Source organism: Lemur catta, chromosome X (genome assembly GCF_020740605.2).
Source record: "Lemur catta isolate mLemCat1 chromosome X, mLemCat1.pri, whole genome shotgun sequence".
NCBI classification, from domain to species: domain Eukaryota; kingdom Metazoa; phylum Chordata; class Mammalia; order Primates; family Lemuridae; genus Lemur; species Lemur catta.
Genome location: NC_059155.1, coordinates 66,983,561 through 66,999,022, shown reverse-complemented (window position 1 = coordinate 66,999,022; position 15,462 = coordinate 66,983,561). Strand labels below are relative to the sequence as shown.

Genomic DNA, 15,462 nt, shown 5'->3' with positions numbered 1-15,462 from the left:
CATGGCACTCCAGCTGCGGCAACAGAGTGAGACTCTGTCTCAAAAAAAAAAAAAAAAAAAGGCAGCTTTCTTTAGGAAACAATTCTACTGAGAAACAACAACCTAGGAGTAATAAGTCTTTAAACTGTTCAAGATGTACTATTAAAATGTACAACTGTGACTCCAAATTGCCATTGAGTATGCTTTGTATTATAGGTTATAAAAAGTGCTCTCCCAGCCCCCACCTATGGAATGTTAACCTGACACCCAAAACAGTCAAAGCTTTACATGAAATATATGCCAAAAAATAAACAACCAGCAAGTGATTTCATCTCTTTTTATAAAAGCATTTACACTTAAAAAATGGAATGAGGTGGGAATCTCTCCTTAAAAATGTTTTTAGAGCTATTGGAAAACTTGCATTTACAAAATACTTGATAAAAATATTCCTCTGGCTTGTGCAAGAAGGTGGACAGGGAGCCCTGGTAGGACAAGGTGTGTGATAGCAGTCAGCTCTCCCTCCGGAGGCCTCGCCAGAGGCTGAGGTCTCTCCCTTGCCCCCAGGTAAACCTTGGTTGCTTGGTTAGCCACGTGGCCAGTTTGCCCTTTGTTCTGCTTTTTCCTTTTGTTTTGCACTTTTTTGTCTGAAGATTTATCCAGTCCTGCTGCCTCTTTGGGCTTCATTTCCGCTTTTGCAGGAGCAGGGTGAGCTGACTTTGCCCATCTCCTCTGGGCTCTTCCTCCACTGCCCTTGTGTTTGGCCGACCTTCCTCTCGGACATTTTCGTGGTGGTACCTGGTGACACGGGCCGAGCGCCTTCGTGGATCTGGGCTGCTGGCCGCTGCCTCTCCTCCTGCCGCCCCAGCTGCTGGCACTGCAGTGGGAACAGGAATTATTATTTTTAAAAGTCTCAGCACATTAGGGCGGTGGTTTCCGTTTTCAAGGAGCTCCACTGTCATCAGAGTGCCGTGTGCCTCATGGCGAGCCTTGGGCATGGACAAGGTGTTCTCAGGTCATTTCACCATTCGCTCCTTTTCCCGGGTGAGTCAGGTTTCCTTTCCCCAGAAACTGAGCTCGATTAGAATGAGTAAGAGAATTAAACTAAACAGACTGAGGAGGTGGCTTCAGTGCCGGTCCTGTCTAACAAAAGGTGTTGCCTCGTCATCGAGTTATTTTATTCTCTGGAAAATCAAGCTTTCTTGAGATGGTCAGGACTGATCCATTGCAGGTGTGATTCATGGCTCTTGCAATACGGTATCAAACTTTAAAAAGTTGTTCTTTTCCCTTTTATTTTGATCTCTGGTCATTATGATTTTTCCAAATCCCTGAAGCTCACTCAGTCTCGCGGCAGGTGACGTTGTGGCTAGGTCTCTTCCTTTGCAGCCTCGATTGGAGCACCTGCTGTTGTTTTCTCTGGGACCCTTCTTTCTCCAAAAGTACTGCAGACTTGGGTGGGTGGACACCCTTCAGGGTCAGCCTCCGTGCTATTTTGTTCTTACTGCCGGAGATGTTCATTTGTGTGTAACTATGAGATTGATCTTGCAGAAGCAGTGGCTTCAATAGTAAGTTCCCTCCCCACTTCCCTGCCTGCCGTCGCTGGGCCCCCACCGCCTGCAGGATGGCCCAGATTCCAACTCCAGGTTCGGGTCTCTGTCTCCCCCCCCACCCCCAGGCCCTTATCTCAGACACTGCCCTGCACACGCCCTGCCAGACTCCTTCCCCAGGCGCTCCCTCAGGCTTCCTGCCCGGCACCCTCCTTCACTATCACGTAGGACCTCTGTGGAATGTCCTCCCGGCCTTCTCAAGTTCTCGTCTCCGCCCTGAGGCAGAGGCTCCGCCCTGAGGCAGAGGGGGACATCGATGGCCCTTCACGCTGCCACTGCTCGGGACACAGGTCCTATCGGTGTGAGCCTGGTCCCCTGCTACAATCAAGATGCTTTCACCTTCATGGGTCTTCATCCTTGATCGTCTGTTCAGTGAAGTATGAAGAACTTTGTTCCAGGGAAGACTTTCATTAACTGTTTGTTTTTTCCCTGTTGTTTGTAGAGAAAACATTTCTGTAAGAACCATGAGGTATTCTGCTCCTTGTGGGATGTTTAACTCTTGCTATCAGGGAGGGGGAATGAGTTTCCATAAGAATACTACCATTTAATAGCTGAGACCTGCTGTGTGGACTTGGTGCTTCATTCTGTGAGCGCCCCCAGCGTGGCACACGGGACCAGCGTTGTCGTGAGCATGGAACGATTTACTTCTCGGCTTTTTGCAGAGGGACCTTTTGGAGTTAGAGCAAGTGCCACTGGAGATTTTTCCTAACTACTGCAGGACAGAACTGCCCTGTTTGTGGCTCTGGCATTCTGCAGACCTGAGGCAATTGCCATGAACAGTTACAGCGCCAAGTGCCGTCTTTACCTTGCAAACAGGAGGTTAAGACAAAACGAGCCTCCCTTTGTAGTGCTGCCATGTGTGGTGCACTCAGGGAGGCCGCCAGTCCCAGGCATTATCCTGTGAACACCAGCGCCAGCTTTAGGTTTGTTCTCCGCCAAGTTTGAGCCTAATTAATTCTCCCGAACTTGAGAAGTTTCATGGGGTAAAGAATATAGAATGCAAGTTTTCAAAGCTGCTTTTTCTTTTCTGACAGCTTTCCCCATGAGCAAAATAAACATGTAGAGATACTCTTTCTTGGCGAGGAAGCAAAAGGAGGGGAAAAAAACTACTTTATCTCCCAAACCAAAACACATTTTTGCTGGGAAATGTAGGTGGAGTGTGGTTAGGGGAGGCCGATGGGTGGGTGTTGTGGAATGTGGTCTTTGTTTCTGGAGGACGAGCTTTTAGGGATCTTTACAGACAAGAAGAAGTAACACCGTGTCATCCTCCCCAGTGAGGTCAGAGAGTAAATGGCAGCACTTTGCGTAGGACTTGTTCATATAAGCGTTTGTGGGGATGAGGCTGAAAACCCACCTGGTCCCAGCTGAATCAGACGCAGGTAATGTGTCGCCCTGAGGAAGTGCTGGTTCAAAAACTGTCCCAAAACCCCACAAGCCTTAGTCATCGTGGTTTTGCCTAAAGGTTTTCTTATAATAGTTGAATTCAAAGGTGTTAGTATAGGGAAAAGGACACAGTTTGAAAGTTCAGCTTGGCCGGGCGCGGTGGCTCACGCCTGTAATCCTAGCACTCTGGGAGGCCGAGGTGGGAGGATCGCTTGAGCCCAGGAGTTTGAGATTGCAGTGAGCTATCATGATGGCACTGTACTCTAGCCCGGGTGACACAGTGAGACACTGTCTCAAAAAAAAACCCCCAAAAAAACAAATTTAGCATATATCACTCTTATAGTGGGCCAAAATAGTTTCCTTGTTCTTAGATGTCAAGGAATGCATAACTTTTTATTCTGGTAAAATATACATAAAATTTACCATTTTTAAGTGTATGTTCAGCAGCATTGAGCACATTCCCACTGTTTTGCAACCATCACCACTATCTGTTTTCAGAACTTTTCATCTTCCCAAACTGAACCTCTGCCCTTAAAACACTAACTCCCATTCCCTCCCATCCCCAGCCCCTACCATTCTACTTTCTGTGTCTGTGAGTTTGACAACTCAGGTACCTCGTAAGTTCAATCATAAGGTATTTGTCCTTTTTTGACTGCTTTATTTCACTGAGTACAGTGTCCGCAAAGTTCGTCCATCTTGTAGCATCTGATAGAATTTCCATCTTTTTTAGGGCTGAATATTATTCCTTTATATGTATAGACCACATTTTATTTATCCATTCACTTGTTGATTGACATTTGAATTGTTTCCACCTACGATTCATAATTGTTTAAAGGCAAATAATAATCATCATAAAGTTCTGTCCTTAGAAATTTGTGGTGATAGAAGTATACTTTGTAAATGTGCATTTTGGGGTACTCTTCAAAATATAGGCTAAATTAGTTTTGTAAGCAGATACCTCATTAGCATGTGACTGGTATTATTATTCTGACAATTTTGTTATTTAGAGCAATGTTTTTATGTTTTACTTTTCTACCTAAAACACTGGATTCTTCCTGTTAGTACCTTTCCGTGTCATCATTCTAACTCATTAAATGTATAAATCGAATTCTCAGTTTATACCATGTTTCCTTTCACAGTAGAATTAGAATTGAGAGAAATCATCTATACTCATAGAGGTCAGTGTTTAAATCTTAAATGAGATAAATGTATATAAATGTATATGAATTGTTTCTTTTTGCTGCTTTACTCTGGAGCAAATTTCATAAAACAATAACATGAAGTACAGTTTCAGGGGAGAAATATCACTACCAAAATGTACTTAAAGAGGCCAATCTTTCTACCTATTTGTAGTAAATAAGTTGTATGTTTACATTTAGTCATGAGGGTATCTCCGTGGGAGAAAGGAGTTATTATTTATTCTGAATGAGGTCAGTTGTAGACAGTTTAAGCTAAGAATTATTAGGAAATGATTTGTTATATCCAACTTAAGCTTTGAATTGCAATTTCCTTATATTAGACCTTTTTTTTGTACATTGTGTACATTGGTATTTTTTCGTTTTTTGAGACAGAGTCTCGCTGTGTTGCCCGGGCTAGAGTGAGTGCTGTGGCGTCAGCCTAGCTCACAGCAACCTCAAACTCTTGGACTCAAACGATCCTCCTGCTTCAGCCTCCTGAGTAGCTGGGATTATGGGTGTGCACCACCACGCCCAGCTAATTTTTTGTTTCTATTTTTAGTTGCCCAGCTAATTTCTTTCTATTTTTAGTAGAGACCGTGTCTTGCTCTTACTGAGGCTGGTCTCTCAAACTCCTGACCTCAAGTGATCCTCTCACCTCAGCCTCCCAGAGTGCTAGGATTATGGGCATGAGCCACTGCGCTCGGCGTACATTAGTAATTAATAGCATCAATATTGCAGGTAAGCTGTGTTATCCACTGTTAATACCAGGATACCAGGAAAAAGAAACCAGAATTCTTAGGGGCTAGAGTTTGCAGCCATGAAATGCATGCACATGGATAGAAGAAGCTTCTGTGGCCTTTGAACAAAGTGGAATTTCTTACAGTCAAGGAAAGTTACTAACGACCAGAGTTCTCTGAAAGGAAGGACTGGCCCCAGGATGCCAGGAACTGCCTTGGAATCCCTGGGTAACTTGCCTCCTTGTCCACACCCTTAGTTTCACTATCTTTCTCACCTTACTTGGCTCAGAGGGGGAATAGCAATGAGCAGAGTCAGCCACGTCAACACGCAGGCTTTCTGTCGCTGACATACAGATGTGCATGGATCATTCCAGCTACAGCATTTAGCAGTGATGTGGCCATACAAATGCCCCCCTCCGTCTTTGAACCATCCTCCTGGTGCGGCCTGGGACAAGGACCCTTCCTGTGTGCAGAACATGGGGGGCTACTCCAGATCCCCCAGCCCCTGGACATCCACCCAGACGACCCCTTGGCCTCTCGTTCAGGGCATGTCTGAATCTACTCTCCACCATGGCCTGCACTTTGCTATCCGTGGCTGAGTGTGCAGTCTTGGGCTGGTGGAAACTTATTTACAATCTGTCATGACATTTGGATATAATCGTCTGGACTTTTGAAGCCAGTTGTTGACTGAATTGCTTCATATTTTTGTTAGGAGTGGTCTTTTAATTTTGTTTATGGTGTTGACTTGCAATGGATAATTGCTTTATTCACAAGAGTTCAGTTGTCCTCGAATGTAGGTGGAGATTTTGGGAAAATGCAACTGTAAAACTGAGGCAAACTAAGTTGCTTACCACCTAGTTTTTTTAACTCCAGGGGAATGTACTGAGTTAGTGCTTCGTGCTGACTTTCGGAAGCTATTCTTGCGTTAGCCATGGTGTAGAGTCAAACGGCAGCAAACTTGCAAACTATACACTGATGTGCTCATAAGCAGTGATTTTATTTCACTGGTTTTCCTAGCAGTTCGTAAAGGTTTTTGGTGTAAAACGGGGTTTGGCAAACCTTTTTTGGAACAAGCCAAGTAGTAAATATATTTGGCTTTGTGGCCAAACTACTCAATTCTGCCCTGTAGCAATATGTAAATGAATAGGTGTGGCTGTATTGCAGTAACATTTTATATATAAAAAAAGGCTGCTGGCTGGGTTTGACTGACCACTGTTAGTTCAGAAAATAAGTGTGTCAACTGGGGTTAATTGCAGGTAAATTGGATTAGTACCGTCTAGGAATTAAAGACCAGTGTTTCTCAGGATAAAAGTTACCATAAAATGAGTGACAGTCAAGCTTTTTAAGGAGTCAAGGGTATGTGTTGAGAGCAGACTGTTTAGCACTGAGTAGTGAGTATTTTAATACACACAGCATGGTGTAGTAACTGATGAGGACTGTAATAGAAAACAGATGTGTTAGCCAGGATGTGGAGGGCTTGGAACCTCCAAACACTGCTGGTGGGCACGGGCAGTGGCGCAGCTCCTTGGAAAACAGTCTGGTAGTTCCTCAGAGTGTTAAACACAGTTACCAGGGGACCCAGCAATTCCCACCTGTACTTCTAAGTATATACCCAAGAGAAATGAAAGCATATGTCCACGCAAAAACTTGCACACCCATGTTCATTCCGGCATCGTTCACAGTAGCCAGAAGTAGAAGCAACTCAGATGTCCATCAGCTGATGAATAGATAAACAAAGTGTCGTCCGTCCATGCAGTGGAATATTATTCAGCCATAAAAAGACATGAAGCGCTGATGCATGCCACCAGGTGGATGAACCTTGAAAGCATCACGCTCAGTGAAAGCAGCCACGTGCGTGAGGCCGAGTTATTGTATGATTGCATTTATGTGAACTGTCCAGAACAAATACGTAGACACAGAAGGTATATTAGTGGTTGCCAAGGGCTGGGGCGGGGATTGGAAAGTGACTTCTAATGGGCACAAGGTTTCTTTTAGGATTAGGGAAATGTTCTAACACGGATGGTGGTGACGGTTGCACAGCTCTGTGAATATACTGTTATAAAAGCCATGCAATTGTATACTTTATGAGTGAATATGTGGTATTTGAAATTATCTCAATAAAGCTTTTGCAAAAGTGATCTAACTGGGTCCAGGGTTAATGCATGAGAAATAATTAGTAAATGATAAACATGGTCCAAAATTATCCAGAAAATGAATCGATATCTTGGGGTCCCATATTTTCGGTTGTGTGTGCTTCCGAGATTCCTGTTCTCCCGGTGAACAGCACCCATGTCCTTGGGAAAGGCTACCAGCACGAGGGGTCAGTGAAAGAAGCCCTGTGTTAGCGCAGCCCTGGTGCCCCGAGTGGGAACAGGGTCAGCCCTGGGGCCTGTTCACTGCACGCGCATGGTGTTCCTTTATCAGGAATGGCCCGCTCACGCACGAGGCTCATGGAACATGCTTTTCTGTTTCAGATTGAGGAAGGAAGTAAAGCCGCAGCAGTCGACAAGTTACTGGCCGGAGACGAGATCGTTGGCATCAATGACATCGGTCTCTCGGGGTTTAGACAGGAAGCGATTTGCCTGGTGAAGGGGTCCCACAAGACCCTGAAGCTGGTGGTCAAAAGGTAAGATCTGTGCCACCTGCCACGTTACTAAGACACACACAGTGAGTAGAATATCGGGATGGGAAGCCTGAATGGCCAGCCTGTGTCACTGCAGAGATCCTGACTTGGACTTTGTGTGCGCGCACTTAGAATTATATCTTTTAGCCAAGGATGAACCCAGTATGAAAGTTTAAAAGGTTCCGCATTTTATGACTATTGATGTAAAAAAAATTTTTTTTTTTTTTTTTTTTTTTTGAGACAGTCTTTCTCTGTTGCCTGGGTTAGAGTGCCATGGTGTCAGCCTAGCTCACAGCAACCTCAGACTCCAGGGCTCAATCGATCCCCCTGCCTCAGCCTCCCGAGTAGCTGGGACTATAGGCCTGTGCCACCATGCCCGGCTAATTTTTTTTATTTTTATTTGTCCAGTTAATTTCTTTCTATTTTTAGTAGAGATGGAATCTTCCTCTTGCTGAGGTTGGTCTCGAACTCCTGACCTCAAGTGAACCTCTCGCCTCAGCCTCCCAGAGTGCTAGGATTACAGGCACAAGCCACCACGCCTGGCCACAAATTTTTGATGTATTAAGTGAATTTGCATACCCATATCTTTCCCTTGGCAACAGGTAGATTTAATATTCTCTTGGCAGAGAGAAAACTGCTCCAGTGACTCGGTATGTCGGTGCCTGTTTCTTACACAAGGTGGCAGGCTTCTGAGCGTTCGGTGTTGATGCTAGAAAGAGAGTGACTGCCACGCAGGCTGCAGCGCGGCTCCCAGGTGCTTACAGTGCTGTGTTTAGAGTCCCAGGGGAGCAGCCTGCCTGTTCCCATGCATCAGGTTGTTGACAGGAGCTTGGATGGTTTTTAAGAGGTTAGAAAATGGACTTAGGGACACGATGCTTTTATATCCAGAAACTAAAACATTACTCCTGGGTAGCACAAAAGTATTTGTGATTTGTTGTTTTCAAATAGAAATAATTCCCCACCTGGTTTTATAGTTGGCTAATTAGCGGCAAAGCATTTGCATGCCCTTTTTGGCAAAATTAGTGCATTTTTCCAAAGTTGGCTGTAGATTTTAATAAATAAATAGACTCAAACATTTATTTTAATTTTTAGTGCAGACTTGAAGACATCTTCCCAAAAGACTTTTTTTTGGGGGGGAGGGGGAGGCGGTGCAAAAGAGCACGCGGGAGGAAAGAAATGAGGAAGGATGAAGGCCTGGACTTCGCCACAGTGCAGCAAAGCAATGTAGCAAAATTGCACTTGTACCCCACGAATAGATACAAATAAAAATAAAGAAATAAACTTTCAAGAAAAAAGGAAATGAGGAAAGAGAAACATTTTTTGCCACATGAATTTAGCAATCTAGTTTCTCAGTGGTATGTGCTTTCCTTGCCACGACTTCTCTGAAGTCAGACAGTCCAGTCTCAGAATGGCAGGTCTGAGCCGTTTGGGGAGGGTGGGCGTGCACCGTGACACTGTGCTGTGATTCCTTTGTGGTCACCTCTGTGGCCCTCCTGAGGCAGTTCTTTGTTCTCACAGGATTCAGTTCACTCGGGATGGTGCTGGTGGGGGAAGCTGCAGAGCTAAGACAGGGAGTTACAAACCGTCTCTGGGAATCACCACCCGGCCCCAGGCTGTCTGGGGTTTCCCTTTTCTTCTGTCTCTTGTACCATCTGGGTTCTGGGCTGCCACAGCCCCCTAAGCACTGAGCCAGCTATGCTTGTTGTCTGTCTGTCTTTTCTATGGGGGGATGGCCGCTTAGTCAACACAGCAGGCAAACTTTGTATCAGCAGGGCCTGTCTGCGCATATGAATTCCTAGCATGGCTGTTTTTGAGTCAGAAGATAGTGCACTGTGGATGTTGATAGACATTCCCTAATTTCTGAGACCACTTGTTTTTCCCCATCATTCTAGCATAGGGTATTTTTGTTTTTTTGTTCTTTTCTGTGAATGTGATAGGTGAAATATGGCTTTATTATTGAAATTTGCATTTCTGTAACTATGAGATCAGGCATCATTCCATATGTTTAGAAGTATGATATATATAATTCTTTCTTTTTTTTTACTTTTTTAATTTCAGCATATTACGGGGATACAGATGTTTAGGTTACGTATATTGCATTTGCCCCACCTGAGTCAGAGCTTCAAGTGTGTCCATCCTCCAGACAGTGCACACTGCACCCGTTAGGTGTGAATATACCCATCCCCTCCTTCCCCTCCCACCTGCCTGACACCCGATGAATGTTATTACTATATGTGCACTTCAGTGTTGATCAGTTAATACCAATTTGATGGTGACTACATGTGGTGCTTGTTTTTCCATTCTTGGGATACTTCACTTAGTAGAATGCACTCTGGCCCCATCTAGGGTAATACAGGAAGTGCTAGATCACCATTGTTTTTTGTGGCTGAGGATATAATTCTTTTTTGAACTAGAAGTACGTATTTAAGAACATAGATAATCTGAAATCTGTTCAAAGGAAAGTCTCCGTGCCACATGAGAACTGGTTGGTAGGAGGAAAGAGAAAAGGCCTTAGGGCACCTGCTAGCTGACTTAGCTGAGAGGGTACTTACAGACTATTGGGAAGGAGGATTAAACGTCTGCCGTGGGTTATTGACGGGAGCCGAGGTATAGCATGTCCATTTTGTGTCCTGAATAAAGCAACTGTGTTCGTGGTTTCCTTTATCTGAAGGGTACACAGAAGGGTGATTTCAATAGAATTTAATATTTTAAGTAATATGCATAACTAGACATAAAAAGAAGCAAAGCAGTTTATTTAAATACTTTTCTTTTCTCTCTCTCTCTTTTTTTTTTTTTTGATACAGAGTCTTGCTCTGTTGCCCAGGCTAGAGCCCTGTGGCATCAGCCTAGCTCACAGCAACCTCAAACTCCTGGGCTCAAGTGATCCTCCTGCCTCAGCCTCCCTAGTAGCTAGGATTACAGGTGGATGCCAACATGTCTGGCTAATTTTTCTGTTTTTAGTGGAGACGGGGTCTCAGTCTTGCTCAAGCTGATCTCGAACTCCTGACCTCAAGTGATCCTCCCACCTTAGCCTCCCAGAGTGCTAGGATTACAGGCGTGAGCCACTACACCTGGCCAAACACTTTTATTTTCAAACACACTTTTAAGAACTGTGTTAGGGAAAAAAAACCCACAAACTATTTTTCCTCTGCTCTTACACCACAATAATCAACACAGGAGACTTCTGTGACCAAATGTGGACATAGTCAGGACTCCTAAAACCCCAGCTAACTTTGTATGGTTTTCCTTATCGCAGACACACCAAAAAGTGCTTTTAAAATTATTCTTTTGGCCAGGCGTGGTAGCTCACGCCTGTAATCCTGGGAGGCTGAGGTGGGAGGATCACTTGAGCTCAGGAGTTGGAGACCAGCCTGAGCCCTGAGCAAGAGTGAGACCCCATCTCTACTAAAATAGAAAAATTAGCTGGGTGTCATGGGATGCTCCTGTAGTCCCAGCTACCTAGGAGGCTGAAGCAGGAGGATTGCTTGATCCTAGGAGTTTGAGTTTTCAGTGAGCTTTGATGACACCACTGGACTCTACCCAGGGAGACAGAGCAAGAATCTGTTTCAAAAAAAAAAAAAAAATATTCGTCTGAAAGCCGGAACATGGATTCTTCTCTATCTAAATTTAAATCTCTCTTTAAGTCTCCCTACCCTCCTCTTGTGTATTCCCAGGGAGCTGCTCACCTTCCTTCTCTCCCAGTGGATTGGTTAGCATTTCCTAGCCTTTTATGTTGCGCTCCACAATGGGGAGTATACTCTTAGAAAAATAGTGGCTCATTCATACAGAGGGACTCTGCAGGCCGTTCATGGGGCCACAAGACGTGTAAGTGTTCCTTATTGCCCTTCCTAAAAGTGTGACCAAATGGTAGGTTAGGTTGCTCAGCCCTTGTTCAACTTGAAGCAGCCGCCTGCCCACCTTGGGGCGCCCAGGAAGCGGTGGGGGGCGGAGGTCGGTACACCTCAGTACAAAGCACCTGTACCGTGCTTTTCTAAACATTGCTTGAATAGCTGATCACATACAAAATCCCCTCCCCCTCCTGACAGCTGCTGCACGTCTTTTATTTGTACGCTCGTTTTGTCTTAGCATATGTGGTGGCCAGGGGACCACGCAGCCAAGATAGGATCGCAGCAGGCCAGTTTCACAAAGTGGTGGCATCTTGTTTCATGGGCAACACGGATCTCGTTGTCATGGAGAAGGTGGTGCTGGGAAAGTGAAGCGTGATCGCTGTCTCCCCAGACAGGCGAGGGCCGGCACTTCCTCTCTCCCAGGGCAGGGTTAGCGGGAAACAAAGAGCTCCTGACAGTCACCCTCACACGTGTGTTCTCCTTTGTGATGCTTGGGCAGAGTCCTTGGACCTGAGATGGGGGATGGGGCCAGAAGAGGGGGTGTGATTGCCCAGGAGTTGGAGCCACCGGTTGGATCCACCAGTCCGGTCACGGGGAGAGGCTGTTTTTGACTTGCCCTTTGCTCCCAGGCAGCCTGTTCCGTCTTTGCTCCGCCAAGGAAGTGCCCCTCGCAGGGAAGTTCAGGGCAGGCGCTTAGCCTGAGTCGTGTGTGTGTCTCTCTCCGGTTTGCACCTGCACTGTTTTTCTAGGTGCCCAGGCCCGCCCCTGGGGATCCTGACGGGCAGGTCTGGAGTGGATCTGGGCTCTGGGATTTTCCCAGAGGGCCACAGGCTGTTTCCCTGGGCAGCCGAGGCAGTTCCGCCACTCGCTGGCGTAAGCAAATGTGCTTGGATAAGGTTAAGGCCAGAGACTGGGGGCCACTTTGGCATTTTCCTGACTAACTTAGCCCAGTAGGTAAGTCCCTCGCTGTGAAGATGTGCGAAGTGGAGGTCTGCCCGATGCCCTCGAACTCTGCTGGAGTTGGGGAACTGGGCGGGGAAGGACGGAGAAGGTGCAGTAGCTCCTACCATGCTTGGCTGGGACTGTCCTACCCACTCAGTGCTCTAAAATGGCATTAACAGCTCTGGGGGCAGAGTCACCCATCTTTCCCACTTCAAAGGCAAATCACTGAAAGTTCAGCTTTTAAAAAGTATAATTTCAAACGCCCTAGGGAAAATTTATAATAAATACCACATCATAAATTATTTTTGAAACCTTGTAATTACTCTTTTGGCCCTTTTCCCAACTTCACATGGTGATGTTAGCTCTGTTTGCAGTGAAGTACACCTGCCACCTCGCTGATCCCAGTTCTGGGTGGTGTCTCTCGAACCTACCATGGGTTGCAAGTAGTTTTGTTGGGGCCAAATCAGCATAGGGTTGCTTCATGTTATTTCCTGCCTCTTTGCTGGCAGCCTTAAACCCTCCTGTGAATCTAATTACATCCGCTAAGCTTGCATTCAGGAGCAGATTAGCAGCAGAAGGGAGGGTCTTTTTGCAGCAGGCTGCAAGGGTTTGTGAGACTGAGTGGTGTGGTTACACATTTGCAGAAAGGAGGCTTCCCATCGAGGGATGGCATTCTTGCTTTCTGGGAGCGAGTTCCTTACAGTATGCATCCCTTCTCGGGTGTTACTGAGTTGTGGTGACTTCTGGTTCCTGCCAGCATTGTGCAGCACTCCCCTCTGGTGCTGGCTCCTTGGAGCTGTCCCTGAGCAGGTGGCTCTGCGGCCCCAACATAGATTAGCACAGACGTTCCAGGAGCTGCTGCTCAGCGGTGACACTGTGACAGGAGTAAGGGGCCGGCTCAGACGTCAGCAGGTTGCCCCCCTCCCCATCCCTCCACCCCCAGAGAGCTCTTCCTGGGGCAGAAACTGTGTGTGTGTTTAGATGGGGGGTGTGTGCTCCTTAGTGGGGACCCTGGAAAACACCAGAGGAAACCCGAGCTTTGGAAGGTGTCTGATGTTGTTTGTCTGTGGTTCCAGAGTGGGTTTTTCTATTCTGTCAGTGTTTGGGGGCTTAGGGCTGTTTGCTACTGTGCTTGTCTTCCTGTTAAGACAAAGAAGACCCTAACTTGTTTGGGATGTTTTCCATTATTTTTATTTACTTCTGTATTTGTGTATTAATGAGTGAATGAATGAATGAAGTGTGGGGTCTCACCAGGCTGGCCTGGAACTCCGGGCTCAAGTGATCCTTCCGCCTCAGCCTACTGAGTAGCTGGGACTACAGGCTCGTGCCACTGCGCCCGGCTTATAGTTTTTATTAAAATCAGGAAATAAAACACAGCCACATAGATCATAATTGTTTTATTTCGAGGAAAGTTCATTCTGTTCAGGTTTAGACTTAGTGTGTGACATAAGCAATTTAATCAGATGAATCTCTAATTACATGAGATGTTTCATATCCTAAGTAGAGAATGGTAAAAAGTTAAGATGTTGCTTTTTGTTTCTTCCGTTACTAATTGCAGTGAAGGAACTAGACCTGTATAAAGCATGTAATACACACTGATAACTGAGGCACGCAAGTGATGTCTACAGAATTTAGTTTGAAAGCATTGATGGTTTCTAATATATTAAGACATACAGAGAGTGTTTCACCTATTTTTGTGCTTGAGGTTTCCAGAGGCACTGTGAATACTGCCTAGTGGGGTTCACACGGGACAGATTAAGTTCATTTTGAGTATTAGAAAATTATTGAGAAATTAATAATGGCATTAATGATGAGGTTAAAATGGCTATTCCTTATTTATTTTTTTAAAAGGAGCAGCTTTAATGTGATCCACAAAATTGAAAGCCCTCAGCTTTAGGAGAAAAGGTTTATTCCTGCCGGGCGGTTTGCTGTTGGATTGGAAGGAGCAGTGTTTGGGTGAGGCCCTGGAGCGTAGATCCTGGGTGTGTCCTCTTTGGGGCACACCTCGGTGTTTGTCACCAGGATGGGGTGGCTGCCAGAGGAAGCAGCTCAGCGGACACCCAGGGGCTTGGCAGGGCGGGTGGTCCATATCTGGCTCTATCCAGTGTTCCTCTCGTCCTCCTAATCACTCGCAAGGGGCAGGGGGATGAAGCCTTTTTGGGTTGAGAGGCTCCTAGGGGCTCTGTGTGCCCACACTCAGCACACCGAGGGGGTCCCCTCTCTGCCCATCTTGCCTTTGGCTGTAGCCGTGTACCGGCAGGCAGCTGGACGCTCTGTGCTGGCTGCTTCGTCTAGACAAAACGAAGGCACTTTTTGTTTGTTGCCAAGGGGTAGGGAGAGGTGAGGTTGGCAGAGCTGTGAGCAGATGGCTGTGAGTGGGTCATAAAGGAGTAAACGCCACCTCTCCTTAGAACTGCCCCCGCGAGCCCGGCTTACCACTAACGCCCCTCGGTTCCAAGCAGGGAGTTCCAGGGGAAGAAAACAAGTACCCGAGACGGCCCTGGCCTTCTCTAGAAAGTGAAGGGCATACCTTACCATTAAAGAAAGCCTGGTTTTCTTCTTGGTTTGTTTGAGCAGCACTTGTTATTCACACAAAGAAAATGCTCAGTGGTGAGAACAGCCTCATCCCATGCCTGCCTCCCTGCCACCCCTGATGACAAGCTACTTGCCACCATTTAGAGTAGGTGTCTGATAACTTGATTTGATTCTTAAAGAAAGCCTGTTCATGGCGGCTAGAGTCCAAAGGCCTTTTAATTGAATGAAGTGGCATTATTACGGCAAGTAGTCAGGAGGTAGTTGCTGAAGGGTAGTCACGACAGCGTTGGGGGACAGTTGTGAAGTGTGCCGATTAGCCAAGTTGGGTGATCCTGGCAACGACTGCTCCTGTTCAGGTGGGGTGGCCAGCGTCAGGGGTGGGTGGACAGTAGGTGGCAACAGTTCTCCACACCGTGAAGGGTGGTTGTGCCCTTTATTTATGGTGAGTGTGCGTGCATGTGATAAGATAACAAGGACAGCAAGGGTGTTTGTCTGCAGCAGCTGTAGTAAAATGGCAAAAATGACATATGGGGAGGAATCAGATCTTTCTTGAGCAACTTTCCTACTTTTATTTTTCAACTTTGATGTGGTGGTTTATTAAATTTAAGGATACAGAGGACCATTCTCTGGCTC

General features: G+C 46.1%; 1 protein-coding gene across 2 annotated transcripts in view; it reads left to right on the top strand.

Moving 5' to 3' along the window:
• The window catches only part of SHROOM2 (shroom family member 2), a 132,271-nt gene that overhangs the window by 57,389 nt on the left and 59,420 nt on the right, over positions 1-15,462 (top strand). For both annotated transcript variants that reach the window (XM_045538431.1, XM_045538432.1), the window contains exon 2: positions 7,356-7,507. In XM_045538431.1, coding sequence (XP_045394387.1) covers positions 7,356-7,507 — 152 coding nt within the window. The remainder of the gene's footprint in view (positions 1-7,355; positions 7,508-15,462) is intronic.